At 39.4% G+C, this 22,794-nt stretch overlaps 1 protein-coding gene across 2 annotated transcripts in view; it reads right to left on the bottom strand.

The window, feature by feature from the left end:
- The window catches only part of kiaa1549lb (KIAA1549-like b), a 58,183-nt gene that overhangs the window by 9,434 nt on the left and 25,955 nt on the right, over positions 1-22,794 (bottom strand). For both annotated transcript variants that reach the window (XM_005745775.1, XM_005745776.1), the window contains exons 3-15: positions 20,595-21,065; positions 20,354-20,469; positions 16,205-16,424; positions 15,758-15,891; positions 15,024-15,192; positions 11,180-11,239; positions 9,886-10,037; positions 9,241-9,412; positions 8,497-8,660; positions 8,006-8,041; positions 6,182-6,372; positions 1,273-1,403; positions 240-364 (exon numbers count right to left, since the gene is read on the bottom strand). In XM_005745775.1, coding sequence (XP_005745832.1) covers positions 240-364; positions 1,273-1,403; positions 6,182-6,372; positions 8,006-8,041; positions 8,497-8,660; positions 9,241-9,412; positions 9,886-10,037; positions 11,180-11,239; positions 15,024-15,192; positions 15,758-15,891; positions 16,205-16,424; positions 20,354-20,469; positions 20,595-21,065 — 2,141 coding nt within the window. The remainder of the gene's footprint in view (positions 1-239; positions 365-1,272; positions 1,404-6,181; positions 6,373-8,005; positions 8,042-8,496; positions 8,661-9,240; positions 9,413-9,885; positions 10,038-11,179; positions 11,240-15,023; positions 15,193-15,757; positions 15,892-16,204; positions 16,425-20,353; positions 20,470-20,594; positions 21,066-22,794) is intronic.

Here is a 22,794-nt window from a genome sequence, read left to right as displayed (position 1 = left end):
GAAATCCTTCTTGGAAATGACAGCTGGATAAGGTTCCTATAAATATCAGATGTTGATTAAAAATGTGCTTATTTGTGGGTAGCACACAGAAAGATGTGACCTTGTGCCAACTTTTTCCTGGCGATTTTAAACTTAAGAGAGAAGTATGCAAGGACAGAATTCTATGTCTTCCAGCTTATATGACACGTTTTTTTTGTTCAAAAAGTATCCAACTGAGAGGATGTGTGCATTTGCATCACCTCTCCATTGACAATAGCCGAGTCCTGGCTGCGGTCAGAGGATGCCGGATGTGAGTAGTTGGTCTGTGCTGCCACTGGCTTTATGGAGATAAGCTGCAGGGAGCCAGAGGAGGTGTCATATGGATCTGAAGAACAGAGAAGGAGTTCACTCACAAAGAGACTACAAATACCTCTAATCATTACATTGTCAGTCAAAGAGGAATAAACGGTCACACTCTCTCTTTGTCTGTCTGTCTGATAACCACCCCCGCCTGCCCACCCAAGGGCTCCTGTCACCTCTTCACACTTGGGATTATGTCAAACATCAGTTGTCTGTGTCAGCAAACGAGTTTTTGGATGGAGACAATAGATCACAAAGATAGATTTGGCTTCCAAACTTGTGGCATTGCATCTCTGTGATAAATGAAGAAAAACTGACTTTGCACTTTAGTTCCTCGTTCAGCATCAGACAAACTAGATTCAGTCCTAGCTTTCCCTTAACTCAGCTGATGAATTATTCAAAACTAAGCATTAAGAATATCATAATCAAGCAACCCTGATCTAATTTAAAGAGTATTAGATTAATTTCACTCACATCCACCACATATAGAACATTTAGCTTCAGTGGACGAGAATAGAAGAGCAAATAATTCAACATCTAAATGGATTTCGCACAAACTGCACAGAATGCTCAAAGAGCACGAGAAGGCTGACTTCACATGGTCGTTTGGCTTTTTTTATGCTTTGCATTAATACATGTGTTCAAGCATGTGTTTGTGTCAGTGTGTCACAGCATCTGCTAGTCTGACACGGTGTATTATGCCAGCAGACTCTCTGTTTCATGTAATATTGATCAGATCTATCTATGCTTATTGCTGAGGAGGTACCTACATTAGAATGTAAAAGTAGCTGCAGTAGAAATGTAGTAGACATCCCTCCTATGCAAGTGTTTTGCATAGGAGAGAATGGAAAAACATCTGTCATACACCTGACCTCGTCCGCAAAGGAGCTATAGAGCAAATTATTTGTATTTGCATCAGCGTGTAACTCTCACCGTCCCTCTTGCGAGTCTCCTCCTTTGTCAGTTTCTGCTGTGCTGTGATTTTCGACACCGTCAGGCCCCTGCCGGAATTGGGCTTCTCTGATTCGTTGCTGATGACGGAACCATCCTCACTTGGCAACTTGCTGCAAGTAACCATAGCAACAAGAAAGGCGGTGAGCTCTCAGGAAGCTGGGCTCAGAGCCAGGTTATGTCATCCCTCGCTTTAACAACCTCACCTTCCTCTCTCGCTCACTCAAGCCTTTGTCCTGTTACCACAATGTGCTATTACTGTATTTTTTTTTTTTTGCATAGCAAAAAAAGAATAAAAAAGATGTGTGCTCATGTTAAAATCATCACCAAATGCTGCTTGCTCTTAGTATATCAGTGAAATCAACAGTATTCAATCAAGTATGTTCATTTTGTTCACTGAGACTCATTCGTTTTGCAGTAAAATGAAAGCAAACGATAGAAAAATCATCTTACTGACAAAAAACTTTACTACCATTATTATATTTGAAACATGTAATAACAAAATAATCATCTAATTCTCTTGCTAAAAAAAAATTGGCAATATGAAGGATTTTTGGACATTTATCTTCCCGTTTTGTGTCTGTACTACATATGCAGTGTCGATGTATGTGCAAAGTACACGTCAGATTATTTCCAGAGTGAAGCAAGGCTGGACAAACAATTGCTTCAAAACTGTTGTTTTTACTCGCTTCAAACGCCGTACTCTACTTGGAATTAGAGCCGATCAAGCCTCGGCTCAAAAGACCACGAGGCTGACAGTGACATCAAAGCACTATGGTCTATCCCCTAATTGTCTGCCTAAAATTGATAACAGCAAAGAAAGACAGTGGAACAGTGGCTACCCTCCCCGTGCTCTAACTGAGGCAGTGCTGCAGAGCTAGCCCCACTCTATAGTCTGAGGCTGCATAGAAACATATAAAAATTTATAGAGGTGGACAGATTGTGGTTACCCTGTCGGTGTGAGAGAGTTTTAGGTTTAAGGCTATTAGAGATACACTATACACGGATGCACATAATCATGTAATAAAATTAAAATTAAATTAAATGACATGATTTTAGATATTGACAAAAAAAACGTTTTGGTTTTTACAAGCTATGTGTATTAGTTGATGCATGATAACAATTTTTTGAAATGCAACAGTGTGGCATTTTACCCCCTTTAATCTAAGTTTAAAGTATATCTAATATTCCACTCTCTTGTTATACTGAATGGAAAGTCAATCAGAAAATAGCTCATCTGGCTCATGATCAATCACAATCCACGGAGGTTCACAAACAGTTATATCTGCAAAAACTTAAGTAGCAATTCTTGCAAAAATGGAAAAAGCACCAGTGAAATTACAAATATGACCATAACCTTGGGAAGTTTCGGTGAAGCCCCATTAGCAGATCATTGTGTACAAATTTCACTAAAATCTAACCAATACTTGAATTGTGGTATTGCAGAAGAGATAATCGAGCTAACAGACCATCGATGGATGCTTCGATATCCCATAAGCCATTCTTTTGGATGAGCTAAATTAACAGGATGGCAAAGTAAGTCAAACCACAGTATTCCTTGTCTATCGGTTTACATTATTGATGTGTCTATATTTATGAAAAAGCTAAAACTAAAGGTTATTTTTTGACGTTACCAAACAGTAAACAAAAATGAACAACCTTGAGCTCTCTGGATAAGTGACACTTGGGAAAAATCTTGAAGCACATGCTTCCTGTATTTTGGCACCATAGTAATAATAATAGCAGGATTTTAATTAATACTGGCAGTTTTACATCTGCCTAATCAAATTTAGAAATTGGAGAGTATAATAGTCTTATAAAAATGAGTCACTGACACTGATGTTATTGGAACTGTTTTTAAAACCAATTAGTGTGATGGCCTTGCATCAATAGTTGCTGTTTGGCCTGCTTTCTGCTTCCTCCTTTTTATTTCTGATACAAATCCCTGACTCTGTTTTCGCACTCACAGACTGAATTCACGTGATCAGGAGTCTGTATAAGCTTCTTTTCTCTGAGCGTGGTTCTCTCTCCTCCCACCTTGAAGGCTGGTGCCTTTTAGCCACCCAGCAAGATTTACATTTGCTATGATTTGATTGATTTTCAGCTATTCTCCTGGGTGGCCACCTTCATTTGTTCGTTTGGTTTATATTTGTTGAGCTGCTATTAATAAATGCTGACATGGCTAAAATTGCTTCAGCATGGCTCGCCCTTCTTTGTTGTATTCTGAACCGACCAGGCAAAACACTACCAAATTTGCAACAGAAATGAATGAATGAAAAAAAATGCTACAAGAATTCCAAACTAACCTCTACAGCAAATGTTCTGTGCTCTGAAAACTTGGAGCCAGGCTTTGTTTTATAACAGATGAAGCGAGGACAGACCGCAGGGTGGAAAAAGGTAAATCATAGGCTTGGTACGTCTTAGGATAAGTGCATATAGCTGGTTAAAACCCAGGAAAATCTACTTAATGATGACATATGAAGACTTTAATAGCTTTTTGTTATTCATTAGTATCTTGATGAATAACAAATTAAAAACTTTTGCTGCCTCAGGAGTGTTTAAAATCATTACAGCAGGACCACTAGTCCATAGATTCCCTTTTCTATTACATAAATTTTGTTCGATATCATTATCTTGCATGGCCTTGAAATATTATGCCCTTTTGCATTCCCTGATTAAATAATTTAGCATGATTTAACATGGCAATTAATTACCGAGTCAGCGCGACTGACTGTCAGATGGGGGAAAAGGTCAATTTCACCTGCCCATGCAGAGAACTCTGCTTATAGCTGCCTATCGCTCAGCACTGGAGTAAAATGAGGACAGAGTATAGGACAGGAAAATGTATGTTTTATCATCTTGCCTTTCTTTATATAATTCAGGCACTTTGCACATGAGTAGTGATCTCGTGTGATAACACATATATTGTAAAAAAAAAAATCAATTAAATTATTTATCTAGGAAACACGTAAAACTCAAAATCCAACCCTTCACAAATTTTCATCTGGCCCACCTTTTAGTTTATGTACAAGCTAACAACCTTAACCTATATCACAAAGATGCAAATCCAATGCTGAAGATAGACAGTTGTGTAGTACAACAGATGTCTTCGCTGAGCATAAAGAGAGGACCATGTGCATCCATTTCCCAAGAAACAATCTCATATACTTCTATTGTCATTTTGAAACCACATGCCAGCAAAGTTACAGAGCCATGTAGAGAGTATAGAGGCTTCAAAAAGTCACTGCCTAAAAAGAGGCAGGCAGCTACAAAAATGTGATTTTACAAGCCAAATCCCAAAGTGATGGAGCTGTAAAGGCAAGCTTCATAATAGAAAATACAAGCCCATTAGTGGAGGATATTCACACGCAGCTAGTGAGCTGTCATGTTGAGGTCTGTGAAAAAGACAATACTACACTTGTAAAAATATGTGCGCAAAAAAAGGGTTAAATTATTTTGCTTTTATCAGGATGTCTCTTCCTTATTAAGTGACTCACACCAGAATGTAGTTTGTTTGACTAAACAAATGATGGTTAGGCAACATGTGGAAGTTTTAGGGGCTTTCTGTGGAACAATTTATATATAAGAAAGCTCTACGGGACATAAACAACAATATAATTCAGGATATTTTTGATTATTTTTGATTAAATAAAACCATGTTAGTGCTCTCATTTCCCAGGCTGGTCCTAGTGAAATTGAGTTTGATACCCCTGCTTTACAAACATCAGCATGCTGACTGAAGTATACAACTCAGACAGCTGGGAGGTTGAGTTTTGTTGTAGCTTTGTTTTAACCTTATGTGATGAGACCTTTCCTCAGCACCATCATCATATCGGATCATGATTTATGTCCTCAGAGTTCTTGGTTTAAATCACTAACAGATGATAGCTAAAGCTATGGCCTGTAAAAACTTTATTTATTTTATTTTTTATTCTTTTGTGAAAAGCATCAGGCCTAGCACAGAACCCTGTGGATCTCCATGATCATCTGTGTGTGAGCAAGACTCATTAGTTATATGAACAAATAAGGATTTATTGGATAAGCGTGACTGAAACCAGCACAATGCATTTCCTTAGTGTCATAGTAGTTATTCTCAAAGCTAATGCCAAGAAAAACAAACTGAATAAAGATCAGCAGTTTCTAAAGCTGCTCTACTTGATCATACATCTGCCAGCTCTGTATGGAGGCTAGGTTTTTTCTTCTTTTCTTACTGGTCAGAACTTTATTTGTAAAGGAGCTCATTAAGTCATTACTACTGATAGTTAAAGGGATACAAGGTTCAAGAGGACTGTGATGAACAGAGCTGTGCTATTCCCTCAGGTCTATTTTTATGTTCTGTTTCTGTTTGCTTTCTCTAAGCCAATCAGCTCCCACTCCTTGTTCTTTAAATCCCGCCTTGAAAATCACCATGCACCCCTTCTCTTCCTCTCCATCTCCCCCTCATTTGTAATGTCCAAGACGTCTCATTCAAAATCTCCATCAGCCATCTGCTTACTCTGCTCCACCACCAGCTTCAAGGCTCCAGGGGGTCCTGTCACTGTCTCCTACTTTTACTGGACTCTGCTTTATGATGTCACTTCTAATCAGTCTAACTGCCAAAACACTTCAGTTTGCATGGTCCATTTCTGCTTATTGTGCTTGCACTACACTCTGAAACAATTATGACACAATTTTTAATTAACATGTCACAGGCAAGTTTTCAAGTATTTTGGGGGGTTTGTTTAGACTATTTGCACACACACACACACACACACAAAATCTGTAGGCAAACTGTTAACTGTTAACTAATGAACATATAATCATTGCTATCACCTGAGTAACATCATGCATTTTTTTTAACCTCAGATCAATACAAGTCACGTAGGTAAAAAACATTTAGAGTGAGTGATACCTTTTGTGTTTGTCAGTGGTGAGACTTTTCTTGTTGGCAGTTCCATCTTGTTGCAGAGCCTTTTCTAGTGAAAGTGGTGTGTCCCGTATTTGTAGAGACATCACTAAGGTATCCTGACTGACAGGCAGTGTTTCCTCATCTCCTCCTTGTTGGCCAAGGTGCTGTTTGGCATAGTCAAAACCTTGGACTGGCTGATAGACAAGTTGGGTGAAAATGCAGAGTGACAAAAAGTATAGCTGAAGTGAGAGTGATTTCTTTATCACATACCTCTTGTCAAAAAAACTAACCATTTCAAGCAACACAGAACTATGCTGCCCAGAACGAGTGTTACAAATATCTCAGTATAGCTAAAATACACAGTGAATATTTTGATGTCCAAAGGATTTAGGAAAAAGAAGTGGGGATTACTGCACCGCTGCGCCTTTAAAAAAGATAAGCACAGATTTAACTGAGGCCCTTTTTCATGTTCTTCCAAATTCTTGTCAAATAAATGACTTGCAGTGGGCGGTGACAAAAATGGGATTTGCAGACTTTCACAGAAATACAGCAATAAAGTTATATATTAAAAAATATTTGAGGACAAGCGAGGAAAGGTACAGGCTTCTACCTAACACTTGAAGCCAATATACTAAAAAAAAAAAAAAACAGTAGTAGCCAAAATACTTCAGACCCACTCACTAATACATACACATACGTTAAAATATTTAGGACCGCTCCCATCACGGTGTCATAAATTGTCAGACACACATCACTGCCTCAAAGTAACCCAGACATGGTGCAAAATCACAAAGTGTGACACTGCTGTGAACATTCATCCTCTCTCTGCTGATAGAGCACACACACACACACACACACACACACACACACACACACACACACACACACACAGAGAGAGAGAGAGAGAAACAATTTTCACTGAATCCTGTCTTCTCACTAACTGAAACCCCTCCTGTTGCTGGTTTCAAAAGAGCAAACTCTAACAAGGGTGTGTGATGAAACGAGTTGGCTGGCTGACGCTGAGTAATGTAGAAGAGCTAGCACAAGAGACTCATTTAAATTTTACCTATTTGAAGCTATCTTTGAGCAACTGAGGGTTTTTACATTACTTATTAGAAGGAATCGGATATTCTTTCACTAAAGATTTTTCATAACATTGAGTATTTCATATTTTATAGAATTTAGCTGGTATGGTGGGGTTTTTTACATCATGCAAGACCTGTGTGTACAATTGGCGCTCTGAAAGCAGTGCTGAAGTTGCTTTTGCAGTCTAATACGAAGACTTTATTGCTTTCTCACTAATGAAAGTTCATAAATAAGACAGTGGGATACGTTGAGTTATACTTTGCATCTTCATGTATCTACAGTGATGTATGTCAGTAAACTACTGAGTCCAAAAATGACACGCATGCAGCTGGAGATATTAGGTAATTACAGAAACTCTGAATGGAGCAATAACTAAACCACTTTTCCATTTTCTCTACACAAACTAAGCAATTGTGAGCATACACACAAACAAAAGCGCTCATTCTGCTGGTAAACCATTCTTTGCAAGCCTTAGTCTTTCAGATTTGTCATGTGGTGACTGCTATACTGTAACAAGTACAGGCAATGCCATTCTTTTATCTAGGGAAATCTCATTGTTGCAGGTTTGATAGTCAGAATTCCTGTTGTATCCTTAGTTTCCATCAGCACAGCAGGATTTATTACAATATATAATAGCTGCTGTCTGCCCAAAATCCCATTCAAATCCCACTGCTGGCACAGCTGAGCCTTGAAAATGAAAACACAGATCAGTAATGAGGAGGAATACAGAGAAATAGATACCTGGTGATAATAGCCCACATCTCTCCGGTACGCCATCTAAAAGCCAGAGAAAATGTTTTAAACATTATATGTGTGATTTGGGTTTGTGTTCAGAATTGACTAGGATTCTGCTAATGCGTTAAAAGAGGGCACTGAAATGGGATAACGCAGATACTGTGGAATAAAATACAGAAAACACAAAATCCGAAAGAATAACAAACAAAACGTCGCTAACATATCCCAGCATCACTGACCCTGATCACGCAATGACAGATGGCAGACATCACACAATCTGTAGTCTGTAGCTACTAAATAAAGTGACAGACAGTACATCTCTTAATGTTCTATCAGGAAAAAAAAGACCCTGAACTCAAGGTCTTCACGTCTTTGTCTAGCCAAGAATCCAAGCCTTCAAATTAAGACAAGCAGCAAATGGTCACGAAGCCTGAAAATATATTTAAACAATGAATTGATTACCAAAACATAGCTCAGTACATGAATAAGATAAATACCTTAGCTCGTGGGTTAAGGTTACCGATGGCATCCGCTTTGAAGTCATTCTTATTCTTCCTGCACAGCACAGCTGTGATGATGATAATAATGAGTGTTACTACGGAGATCGGGGCCAAAACAGCAGCGATTATCCAAAGGTTATTAGGAGGGTTCTTGACGACAGCTGAAAAAAATTTAAATAAGTTGTTTTATTTTTTGTTGTTTCTTTGTTTTGTTTTTTTGTTTGTTTGTTTTTTACCTGTCATTACTTTATGACATCCAGTAGGCTCTAAATGATAACCATTTGTCCTTTGATTTGCTCATTAAAATATAATGAAGTCCTCAGCATGTTGTATTGACAAAACATGAAGAATCATTCATTACACTGCAGCACTGCATACAGCTCAAGCTGACATACACTGCGCCTCATTCAGCTATTGCAGGCGACAATCCAATGCATAGGAGAATGCTGCATGCCCCCTCCCACACCTGCCACCCACAAACTCTGTCTCACCCTTTTTTCCCCCCTTGTCTCTTCTCTTAGCAGCAAGCTGCACTGTAGCCCAAACAAACAATGTCCCGCTGGGAGCATTTCAGAGAGATTAGACAGCAAAGAGCTTTCTCAACCTTTTCTTCTATGTCTCTCACCACAACACCAGCTTTTCTTTTCCAAACTCGGCATGAATCATGTGTTTTGGTTCGCCTGTCTCTGTGTTTGTGTCACTTTTCCTAGCTGTCAAATGCTAGAAGGATGCTTTGCTTACGTTCTGCTTGCACCTGGACAAAGTAGCCCAGGGTGAGCGCCATAGTCTGAGAATCCACTGTGTTCAGGACCTTGGCAGCTGATGTGCCCAATAAAGGAATGCCATTGTGTTGGACATAGTAGGTCATCTCGGCCGGATTCTTCAACCCTGAGATCCGGCGGATGCTCACCATCTGATTGGGTATGAAAAGGGATGTGTGTGTGTGTGTGAACTGCTGTACAATCAGCATAAACCTATTCAACGGCTATTACAATGTCTTATGCACCAACTTTAATTTCACAAAATACAACAACAAAAAAATCATGCATTTAGGAGAGCTTCTTAAGATGAAAAACTGTATGAAAAAAGAAAGGACTTGTTGGGTAAAATATTCAACCTCTGACTTGTTTTGATGAGCAATTACCACATGATGAGCGGAGAAGTACCTAATTATCAGGGGTTGACCACAAATAATCGTGCAAGCATGTGCAGAAGTGCGTATCAAAGTGTACATCTTATGAAATATTCATACTGTTGGGAGAAAAAAGCCAACGAAACAAATTTGACTAATCTGACTTCTGACATGCCAAGGCAGTCAGGCAAAACATCAGAATAAGAATCTTAGATGACTGGCATTCCCTACAGGCTGCAGTGCCAGTTTCTTACCTGGACAGTGTAGCTGCCTACAGTCGTTGCTCGTCTAAAACGAGTGCCCTGCTGGCCCGCCAACACAAACAACTCTGCCAGGCGCTGTTCCATTAGACTGGCGAAGCTTTGGTACTGTCCCTCCAGGCTGGCATTATCCACATCCTGGATCACTGCAAATGTAGTTGAAATAAAGAGGATGGCCAGATTGTTGTGAAGAGAAAAAAAATACATGGTTGGCAAGGGCAGAAAGGAGTACAAAAGAAAAGACAGAGGCACAGTTGGAAATGTGTGTGTCTGTGTGTGTGCGGGTTGTAATATAGTGTAGCTTGCTTCAGAATTCAATTCAGCTTTCATTATTGGCATGACCATACTTAGTTAAAGTGCTGCCAAAGCACTGTTAATTCTGATATGAACTTATGAGACATTCAGAACCTTATTATAAATAGGAAAAAGCAGAAAAGCTATAATTCTGGTTGGATCTCATCTTCAGTGTGGGGCTGACTTTCAACTATTCAAAGTGTCACTGGAGTAGGTGTAGAGCAACAGATTGTGATCTGAAAGACTCGTTCAGTTTGACAACTTAGAGATATACAACAACCAATGAGCCACAACATTAAAACCCCTGACAGCTGTCGCAAATACTATTGACCGTCTCATTATAATGAAATGTTCTGCTCGGACAACCAGGGTTCTGCTCCCTCCCTCCAAGCAGAACATTACACCCTTGCACGCTGATATACTTGATCAGGAAAGGCTTTAGAAAATCAACAATATGTGCATTGTCAAAGCCTCCAAACTCTCCTAAATCCCAATCAGATAGAGCGTCTGCAGAACGTACTGGAATTACCCCAATTAATGGATGCCCCACCCACAGCAACCCACAGAGCACAAAGGATCTGTTGCTAAACACCATACATGGCATGCCCACATCCCAACAGATACAGTAACAGCTGTTTTAGCACTATAGTGAAAATCTGCACAACATTAAGCAGGTTGTTTTAATTCTGAGGCTGATCAGTGTATTGCTCCTCAGCCAATTTAGTCATTTAAAAACACCCACATTGAAAACATTTACTAGGACTCATTTTGTACTTTATTTCTCCTCTGGAATGAGACAGTTCATCAGTTCATTTCTTAAAGTTCCCATGAATATTTTCAAAACTGTAGAAGTAGAATGTTCCAGGATGTCGTTGGAGGACTGGGAATTGGTTGCATTTGAATACTGGTCATAAGTAAATGGCGACTCATAAGTAAATAATCCACTCACAAAGCAGTGGGGATTTTAACAGTCAGTAAGCAATGATATCCCTACCTGTAACAACCCAGAAGTCTCTGGTTGCTATTGAAGTGTTCAGATTGTGATATTCCATTGCTGTAATGACAACAAAAAAGTTGAAAGCAAAGTTAATACCAATATACGATTTCCACACAGTAGTGTAGCCTACATTTGCCTTTGCACGCTGAGATTTTACAATGAATGCTCAGTTGCACAATTGTATATGACCTGAATATAATCAACAATGCAAAAAAAGCTCAACATATATTGATGCAAGTGTGAATGTATCATTTTGGTGGTGTTAATTTGAGCCGAACATACCAACACTTTTGAAACCTTTCAAGAAAAATGTACAGTAAGCCGTTGAAGGTTTGGCACATTTTGTGTGTTGATATCTCACTTTAAAGCCTCATTATCACTGATAGTCAGACAAATACAGAAGCAAGGGAAGCTTTAAGCAGTCTGAGCTCTGGTTGTCTCTGTGTTCTCTTACATCTATTTCCTGCCTGATTAAGCTGTTGTGCTAGAGACTGGTGCAGTGTTTTGGGGAATGCTGTATCAGTGGTCTGTGAAAGCACACTCACAGAACTGTACACTCAGGCATGACAGGAGAGACGGGTGGGGGAGAAGGGTGAGAGGAATAGTAAGGGCTTTAGCAACAATAATGGATAGGGCTGAAAGGCTGTCAGCAAAATCAGTTCAGTGCTGTCTATAAGCTTCAGTCATTTGAACTATTAATCAGCAAGGTTTAGCAAGCTTTTGCGTGAACCTCTGCTGTTTTCTGATGAGAACGTTGAAAATCCCAAATGCTCTCCAGCAAAAGCTATTATTAATTTTCCCTACTTTGTACCTTCACATGTTGAAAAGTTAAATGATCTAGTCTAAAATGGTAACATTTCCAAATAGCTTCAGTCATTACATTTGAGAGAGGTTGTTGCAAATCAGGGGGTGTAAAAGAGCTGAGCTCAGCAGTCCAGACTGCACGTTGGAACGTATGAGATCGCGGGCCTTTGCTGTCAGAGCAGAGCCTAAGGTGGCATGAGAATCCCCCACAGTTAATTATTTACTGCAATAATTGGCTTTGAAGTGAGGAGGCAGCCGCTGCTGGCATATGCTTGCACCTCCTGTGAGCAGTGTAATATCACTAACTGTGAGGCTACAAAACAAACAAAATCACTGTTACACACTTCTGTCTTTAACCCCACTGCCTCTCTGGCATTTTCCTCCATGTCAGTATCTGCTCCCTCTGTCTCTTCTTTTTACCGAGATTGCCTTCCTCTCTTTCTGTGCTCAGCAACTGAAACAATATGCCTGTAGGCAACTTGATTTTCTAACTTAATTCAGGCTCAACACAAAGTGGTTTTTAGTTTAATGCTCACTACTGGAAATCCTATCTATCTTGATTTCAACAATGTGAAACCCAAGACTGCTATCTATCCTCAGAGGCACTTAGGTCAGATCCCAGATTTGTCAGATTGGAAGACGCAAACCAAATGTCAAATATTTAATCTTAGATTGTTTTCTTTCTTCTGCACAGGACACACCAGGCTACGAGCAGGGAAACTGCTCTTTCTAGACAGGCACGTAGATGCTTTTGAAACATAAGATCTTCATTTAGTATTTTTAACTGTTAGAGGTAGTACCCCATTTTGTTTTGTCTCAGCAGCACAACCTTTGGACCATCTTACTTCTTAAAATTCAGTTTTAGAGGCTTTTCTCCTTCCCAGTACATAGGAAGTACTATCTTGATTAGGCTAACACGAGTGCAACACTGTTGACACTCTAGATATTATATATAGCTTTATTGAGCTCATATGGGATGGAGAAAATGCAACTATCTTTGACTCATGACTCCGAAATCTCATATATTTTGATAACAATTTCCTTTAACTTGTTACTAAACATAAACCATACAGAAAATTGATGTGGACTGAAAATATAGAGGCTATAAAAGGATTCAAAGAAATAAGAAAATCCACAAGAAAAGATGAGGATTCATTACAGTCACTGGCATGCTATTAAATTACTTCCTATTGGTGATGTGAATGGAAAACATTATTACCACTATTTGACAAACATTAACACTCAGTTCTGAATCTTTCTAAGATCCAAACAAGTTGAGTCTAAAGGTTAGAAAATCTGTTTGGTCTCTTCTCACAATGTCCTTAGCAACAACAGAACATGAAGAAGACTAAAAGTTAAAACTAAGACTGAACTCAGGCAGAGGTTATTGCAAGGAAGCCTATAGTCCTATATAAAGTATCAGCTCTGGTGTGATCCTGACCATGACCATGTCCAAGTCCAATGATTAACAATTTCTCAAACTGACCACAGTCTAGAAATATTCAAGCACTGAACCTGGTTAGAAACTTTTGCAATCAAGCTGGGAGACTTGTTTCTGCTTGAATAGAAAGCTAACCAGAGGTGCAGTTTCAACACATCAGCCTCTTTAAATCCACAGCTTGTCCCGTGGCTTCCTCTGTATTCCTGAAGTCTGCTTGACCCAGTGAGTCTTTAAATAGAATCTCTCCAGACCTGTTTGAGCTAGATAACAGGTTTGCTTACACTGGATTACATAATGCAAGACACTAAGGCCCATTTTGCACATATAATGTTTAAGATAATAATGCTACTGGTAAAGCATGAGCAGGACATCACTGCTCTCAGTGTCTGCACAGGATGCCTTCAGGTTAGGAAACACACCTTTTGTATGAACTTGTAATGAGCAAAACGTAACTCCGACAAGGACGAGAGAAAAAACTGAAAAAGTGCCTCGCTGTATGACTGCTGAATACGAAAGATCATTTCCTCTTCCATGCATTTGGCTATTATCTGCAGGGGTTTCAAGCAAAATGTGTGATGTAATATGACAGGTTGACTTCAGGGTACATGATAGATTATATCTAGCTGTTGCTGACTTGCTTCTTCTGGTTAACACATTCTGAAGGTCCCATTGCTTTTGTTTACACAAACTGCAGCGCATCAAGGAAGCACAAATCCAGAAGCCATTATGTGAAGTGTTGCTGATGATAGACATAGACTGAAGCACAAAAAATCTCCAGGCGATTTCTGGGTAAAATCCTGTTTGTGTGTGTGTGTGTGTGTGTGTGTGTATCAGAGTAGTTCTGTTGCTGAACCTTTATTGTACATTTACTGTGAACTGGGTCAAGCAAAACAACACAATCCCTCCTTTAGGGATTAATAACGTACCATAAAAATAAGTCTCATTATATTGCATGCATCTGAGGTCCATGTCGACCACATCTCCATCCACTGAGCAGTTACACAAGGGATAGTAACAGGCTGCCATAGGACGCTACTGGGATTGCTGTTTAGACTCCTGCTGATTCCCTGTCACTCTTTATTTTATTCCAAGTACAATGCTAACACAGATGGATGCTGACTATGCCCTCAAAGGAGGCTGAGATGAAAGGCAGAGGCTTAGTTGTGTCTTTTCATCAACTTTCTTTAAATGACTCAAATGTAAAATTGTGATTGTAATAGCATAAGAACAGTCAAAAACATCCAATTACTGAAAAACTGGATGTCAGTCAGGCTTAGCAAAGAAATTTATGGTTTTTGCCAATGCCTAGAGAAGCTTTTTGAGTCCATGTGAATGCAAAAAGCTCAGAATGCATTAAATTAACTAGGGCATGATTTCTAGCATAGTTAATCAATACTAAAGTTTCAGTGTCCAAACAACTAGAGCCAAACATGAAAGCCCTGTGAGACACAACCTGAAAAATCTGGAATCTCTTTTGTATTTAGAGAACAAATCATTCCCAGGAGAACCCAAGAACTACCTCTGATGCTTGTTCTTGTAGGGCCTGTTGCATTACTCATGCCTAACACTCACTTAAGAATGCAAATTGCAACTTACGCTCAGCAACAATAAGTGGCGGATAGAAGAGGAAGTAGCCCACTAGTTCAGCTGACAGCTGACCAAGTAGATTTGAGGCAGCAGTGCCATTAAGAAAGCCAGTCCCATTCTTTAGAGTGTAGACCAGTGACACAGCAGGGGATCCTGCTGCCTGAGAGACACTCAGCATCTAGGAAAAACACAAAAATCGAGGTCAGAAAAAGAACAAGGTATAGAGAAGTGTGGGTAATATGAGCAAAATGCTTAGGATTATACTGTATACTGTAATCTGCAAATTCTAAGAAATATTTTTCTAAATGACAGGGGAGGCACGGAAACAGTAACTGTCTTTAATGATAAATATCATCAAGAATCTCGACAGCAGAGAAATATGTATGTATAAATAAAAGAATTCAAAAATACAGTAGCTTTATCCATGCATAAACGCCAAATTAGTTTTAATATAGGGTGCACTTTAATGTGGCAGCACATTAAAATTAATATAACCAATGCCTCTCCCGCATAATTAAGTAGTTCTTGAAAAAAAGGCACAGCCCAATATGCTTAGGGACAATTTTGCTCAAACTGCACACAGTTTGCAGCTGTTTGTGGCTGCCACATCACATAAACCACATGGTGATACTGAAGTGTAACAGGGGACAAAATTAAGTTATTTATCATCAATATCTATCCTGACAGCATGCGGAACGCCTACGCAATTCCAGGACCAGAACACAAAGGTTCCCCCGCAGTACCTGAACAGAGAGTCTGCTGTTAGCGTTAAGCACTTTGGCCTGCGCTTCGGAAAAAACCTTCTCAAGCCTCTGTTCCATCATTTGAGAGAAGCGACAGGACCGAGGATCATCACCTACTCCCACAAACTGTAGCACTGCAACATAAAAACAACACAAACTGACAAACTGCATTCTGAAAATCAAAGAATTCTTCAAAAGCCTGTATGAGTGTGTTTTGCTATCTTTGACAGTATATAACTATATTAGGAACATTTAGAATTTGACTTATTTGTGCTTATTTTATAAGTACCTACATGCCATATTGCCATTTCTGTCTCTGATGTGGTATCACAGAATTTCTTTTCACACTTCATACCCTTCCAGTGCACAGTCAAAGAAGGAACATATAACGGCAAGTCTCAAGCAGACTTATTTTTTTCTTTTCAACCTGACTGAGCACTGGCTGACCTGTTTTCAGCTGGAAGCCTGTGGCTGGGCTGGGTCTCCATAATGCAACCGGGAGGGGCAGGGCTGTTACCATGGGGAGGTACTGCCGCAGGTCTGCAATCAGCTTATCACGGCCATAGGATGCCAAGCCTTCCATCACTACAGACGGAGGGTAAACTATATCCCCTCCAGTCACGTGATAAGCCACTGTCATGTTGGGAGAACCAAATACAGTCTCCACCTAAGAAAGAAAAAGAAAAAGAGAGTTGGATGTCTTTGAGAAGCCATATTGCTTACATTTTACCATTAATTACAAAATGATTACCTCTACAAATCCATGATTAAAGAAGGTATTTTCAACATGTCTTCTATGATGTGCTAAGTGTTATGAAAAAGTTTTGAGCCATACCTAGAGCCCAACTAGAGCAAAAGTTCTCCAGGCTTTCAAAATTTATTCAGACATTTTAGTCCAGTCATTATATCTAATAATTTTCAGAGGATTTCTTTTTTACTTAACACATACCTATGAATCATCCAAGAATAAAAAAGTGACCTAAACCATGGGATGAACCAGTGTTCTGTCTAGAAAACGACAACTTGGCAAAGAACCTATTTTAAATTGTGTCTCTAACCACAGCCTGTCACACACACACATGCAAAAACACAAATTGTTCTAGTTTCCTAATACAAATCTATAAAAACTACCAAATATTACATAGTTTGACAGGAATAAAATTCTGTTTTTGCACCAACAAAGTGATTTCCAAAGAGCTACTAGCCAAAAACTCAACATATCTCAGCAGTGTCTCCTTAAAATGTTGAGGAAACTGGACAAGTAGATGACAAAAGAAGTGGCAGGCCTGTGAGCATATCTATATCAATATCAGAAAGTTATGTACTTAAGGAAAAGGCAAAAATCCAGATCTGTCACAGGACCTTGGAGATGCATCTGGCCCATCTATTTGATTCATCTACTGTTTGCCAAAGCCTGATTAGAAATGACCTCACTGGAAGGGTGACAGTCAAGAAGCCATTCTTAATGAAGAAAAATGATCCCTTCTACACTTTTAATGAAACTTAAACATACAGTATATTAAGATAAAATACATTCTGATTTCTGAAGAAGAAGAAAGCAAATATGCTAACCCACTAAATGTAGTCATAAAAAATACATAAAAAATACATTACAAAATGAAAAATATCCAATACCAAAAAAACAATATAAAAAGCAAAATAAAATTGTAGAGAGAAAAAAATCATCCAAACAATAAATTACAGGCTAGGAATAAAATGAATGAATGAATGTCTGCGTTTAGAACCTCCTTAAAGGGCTGAGTGGTTCCTTTCACATTCCTAAATCAGAATAAAAGATACTTTATTATAAGATGATGCAAATCACCATAAAGCTGTTATATGCAGCACTGCATACCAGTTTGCATCATTACCCACAATGCAACCACAAAAAGTAAAGTGACATCTCAAGTGGGCCTTTCAGATAGCCACTGCTTTTTGCCTTTTTATTCATCTTAGTACGGAATGAAAATCACTTGCAGACAATGACTAGATGTCCAAGTCACTGGTGTGCTGCTTGTGGAGAAAAATATAATCAGAGGAATTTTGTTTCTAAAGGTCTCAAAGAACAACAATTTCTGTGTGTTGTATAGGGCCATTAACACATGTAGAATAAAGTTGTTCAAACATGGTGATTCATATGTTATGTCTGCTGACTTACTAGTAAGACAACTGAATAGAATAGCTTGTTAATGTCATCAGCCACACCTTTTACTTCTCCTGCTATGACAAATTGAAATTTCTACTGTAAAAAAAAACTAGAACGGTTTTTAAATTTATTTTAATGAATCTTACCATATAGTAAAAATCACTCAAATAGAAATTGCATACATGCTATGAAATCGTTCACAGTAAATCGGAAGATGCACTTGTTATCCAAGTCACTAATGAGAGCATCAGGAAGAGGAGGGAGTGATCGTGGAATACAGATATGTGGCGAGAACCATGAGGGCCTGAGGGGCTGCTGAGAAGAGAGACATGAGCAAGACTGTTAAATAGGTGAGTTTGGGACAAAGACGCTTATGTTCCTGCACCTCTAACACAAGAGGACTGGAATCAATACGTTCACGGATATAAATGCAAAACCTGTGTGTTTGGGAAATTGTGTCTCATTACAGAATAAAATTTATACAGTATGTGTTTGTCAGTTAGAGTTTGACTTCTTCGTGAACTCTGAGTACAGTGAAAGTGGAAAAGGGAATGATGGCAGATCTAGCGTGCGTGTATGAGAGGTGAAACCATTCAAATCCGTTATCTAAACCCATCTGAAAGCCTGTGCTGACAAGGAGATCCACTAGCCGAAACACTGAGAGCCTAGTCTCTGTAGCTGAGAGTCCCCACTCTGCTTCCTCACAATTCAGCCTTGTTACGAGCTCTGTGAAAAGAGCCCTTTATTATCACTTCATCCTCTTGGGCTTCACCCATGTGAAGGTGTTATTAAGAGATTGCATTTCGAACACACACACACACTAACTCAGTCTCAAAGAGTGTGACAGACTGCAGCGGACCGAACAGATCCCACTATTGGCATTCAAAAACTCTCAAGTTGTGGCAGAATCCTAACTCCATGAAAGACACGGAAATAGTTCACTATTATTTTTTTAATGGTCCTTTAGTCCTGAGGTTCAGTTCATTTAGTCTATTTCTCGTGATCTTTTTAGCATCAGCTCAGCACATCACTCTCCTCCCAACCATTTATAACCTATAATTAAACACAGAAGCAATTTCCCCAGCCAACAGCTTGCCTCTCATTGGATGAGAAAGAAGTGCTACTAAAAGGAAACCAGGCAATGCTGAAATGGGTGACAGGAGTGCACTGAAGCAAGACACCTTCAGAGACTACAGAGAGCGAACATGTGAGAGCACTGACCTTCACATCGCCAGGACAAATACACAAGGCTCCCTCTCAAATATTTGATACTTCCAGATTGAGAAATACAACACAATAAGGCATTTCATTGAGCTACGCATACACACACACACACACACACACACAGGTGCAGTTTACATTTCCTGGAGCAATGACTGTGACTGTGACAGTGCTATAAAGACAGATTTTTCTGTATTCACTTCCAGACCTCAAAAGACTGTTTTTATAACAAAATATATTGTTTGCATGTGCTTTATTCGTATATTCATATGTTTACCATCTTACTGACATCATCACAAGAGCAAGTCTTTGGTAGATCCTCACAAGTAAACATTTCTGTTCCTCACTTGGTGCTTTTCTCACACTTAAGTCACATTGAGTGAAGGTATTGGAGGCTTACTGCAAGGACAAGGTGGCTTTTGGCAGTGCAGGGACTATGACTGGTTCACAGCTAACCTATCCACACACAAAAAGATGATTGTGTGAAATATGGATGGGTTCTGCAGACACTCAGGTTGTGTCTTGTAAATATCTACAGCACCGATACAGTCCTAACATGCATCTTATTTTAATCCTGGTACACTTAGTCAAATATGTGACATCACTCTGTGCCTTCTGGGACACATTCAGTCAACCTAATTTCTATATTAGTCTTCATTTCTTTTCACACAGCCTACATGAGGGTCCTCGGTATGAGTGTGTAACACATGCTTATAAACCTCTGGTTTTCTGGAGAGTGCACAACCGGAAAACAATTCTTCAGTGTTAAAAATGTATTTATTTATTCAGTTATTGTCTAAGCTGAATAGTTTTTTAGGGTTCTTGAGGGTTCGAGCTATTTTTTTTTAAAACCAAACCTCTGAAAAAGGGAATTTGACTCACATGAGCTCATGGCAAGCTCATAAGACATTAAAACCGTGTCAATGAAACAATCACAAGGTATCCACACCCTAGAAGATACCCAACTTTATCTTCTGTTCTTCTCTAAATGGGACTGTAATTTCCAGAAAAATAAATATTGTTTTTCTATTATTGTTAAACTGGTTGTTAAACTAGAGAAGAGAGACCATAAACACATAATGAAAGCGTAACTTAAGTTGCAATTCAAGAGAAGCTGTAAAAAAAATACATTTGTTCAACCATATTTGAAGAAATCAAGTTATGTTATCCATCTATAAACATGAAAAAGATGTTGTAGCACAATAAGCAATAACTGGTGAAAGTCTGACCTGTGCTTGGGCAGAGGTATCATTGAGAGCTTTCCTGAGGCCTTGACTTAGTCCCCTTCGCAGGTTTTGCCTCTGAATGCTGTCTAGCCTGTTTCTCCTCACATAGATGGAAACAACTAAGAGACAGACAAAAAGGACAAGTCAGGACAGGCAACAGACAAAACAAGTCAGAGCAATAAATTTAAAAAAACATATCGTTATATTATTTTTCTCTAGGACTTCCCCAAAAAGTACTGTTTACCTGTTTTCACCCACATTCTCTCAGTGATGTTGCACTGCTGTGGTGGAGTCTCTGTGGTAGTGGTGAAAGGTGAGATGAAGACAGCCGTGACCCCCCTGGGAGGGCTCGTTCTTAGGACAGGCGGTGTGAATGTTCTCCTGTTGGACTGAGTCCTGACGGTTGTGGTTTTCCCGGTCGCGAACGTGGTCTGTGGTGTGGTAGTGGTGGTTGACTGCGTAGTGACTCTTAGGGAAGGCGTGGTGGAGTTTTTAGTTTTTGTGGTTGAAGCTGTAGTGGTGGAAAGCTTAACAGAGGCTGTCGTGGTGTCTTGTCGAGGGGTCAGAGGTGATACCTGAGTTGTCCTCTCGGTAGGCCCAGCAGAATGGGTAATTCTGACTGATTGAGAGGGGCTTAAACTAGCCTCTATTTCTTTGGGGAAAGTGAGTCCAAGTGTTTTGGAAGTTCCAGCGGTTAATTCATCCGTCTCTGCTTCTGTAAGAACAAATGTCTCAGTCACTACCGGTGAGCGATTAGAATCTAATAATGAGATCAAACTTGGTGATGATGATGGAAATGAGGATTGCTCAACATTTAGAGAGACGGCTAACGATGCAGTGCCTTGATCCATGGTTGCTTTTCTTGTGGTGGGTCTTATGTATGAGGATGAAGATGGCGATGAAAATGATGATGATGATGATGATGATGATGATGATGATGATGATGATGATGATGATGATGATGATGATGACGATGACGATGATGATGATGATGGGTAAGAAGGGAAGGATGAAATCAGGTCAGCTGGGAAGGTTGATGCCTTCAGGATGGAATCAGTTGTCTTACTCTTGCTGTCAGTATCAGAGATACTATGCACAGGGCTATTTGAAAGTGTGACAGCAGAATCAAATGCAGATTCAAGAGAGGGAACAGCTGTCAGCGAGGGGCTGTTCCTGGTCTTATATATCAATTCAACATGAGCAGCTTGGGAAAATGCTGCAGAATCAGTAGTTATATGAGACAGGGGCAAAAAAACATCTTGCTGTACATTAAAAGCCACAGATGACCTAAAATTAGCTGGGGACAAGCTCCATTCCTTATAGTCGGAAGTTGCAAAAGATGGATAGTCACCAGTTGGATGAGCTGGATATGGATCACTGGCAACAGCTGTTGAATCAGCAGAATTCAGCATGTACGCATTACGCTCTTGTCCATCTTCCAGCTTTGGATTTTGAAATGAGGGACCAACTGTTGGTAAATTAGATTTTACCCTATCAAAGGTTATAGATGTGCTTTCTAATTTAAAGCCACTGCTTTCAAGAGCCATGGGCTTGGTGGTTTTCCAGTCTGTATATGGTGCCATTAGTTTTGTGCCCAAGCTGAAAATAGCACTCCATGTCTCCATGCTGTTTTGTCCATCACTGGAGGAAGTAGTTACAGCAGGGGAAACATCGGAGGGCATGTTCGTTTCTCTGTCCAGGTGAAAATTAGATTTATTGCTATTCACACTAGTGATTGGTCCCTGAGAGTGAGAAAAAGAGTTTGTTGTTTGTGTTAAGGTCATTTCGGACGGTTCATTATGACCCACCAATGTCACATTGTCTCTGTGAAAAACTCTCATAAGAGGTTCAGCTGTTACTGGTAAAAAGGGGATTTCAGTAGAGATTTTTCCAGAACCTGCAGACCCTTTAGTCAGCATGAAAAAATCTGTTTTAGTCCCGAGAGATGGGAAGCGTGTTGCGAACACTGATGGAGTTTCTTTCTTGTAAAACACAGCATCACTGATCAGAGAAGATTCATTGTTTCCATTGAATACAGGAGAACCTTGCAATACTTTACTATTTTCTGCTCTTGTGTGGATCTCAGTCATGCCCTCTGATTTTATATGAGCAGAGGTTTCATCAGAGGACACCACTGTCTCTTCAGATTTTTTAGAAGTTAAACTAAGTGTATACAATTTATGGGAAAAATCAGGCAAAGGCCTTGTTTGAAGAGGTCTTTCTGAGGGAATTATTTGCGGTGATGAAACAGATTTGGGTTGGTTTGCAAAATATATCGCACTTCTGGAAGATAGCTCATCTATATTATTATAGTTCGGGTTGTACGTAGGCTGATTGAGGTGTGACTGGCTTCTGGTTTTATAAATTATGTCATTTGCAGATCCTGAAAGAGATTCTATCTTATTGCTAGAAAATAAAGTTTTTGAGGTTGTGTAATCTATGTA

Source organism: Pundamilia nyererei, unplaced genomic scaffold (assembly GCF_000239375.1).
Source record: "Pundamilia nyererei isolate P.nyererei 1_Seehausen unplaced genomic scaffold, PunNye1.0 scaffold00166, whole genome shotgun sequence".
In the NCBI taxonomy this organism is placed as follows: domain Eukaryota; kingdom Metazoa; phylum Chordata; class Actinopteri; order Cichliformes; family Cichlidae; genus Pundamilia; species Pundamilia nyererei.
Note: the sequence above shows the minus strand (reverse complement) of the source record. Positions and strands in the feature narration are given on the sequence as shown.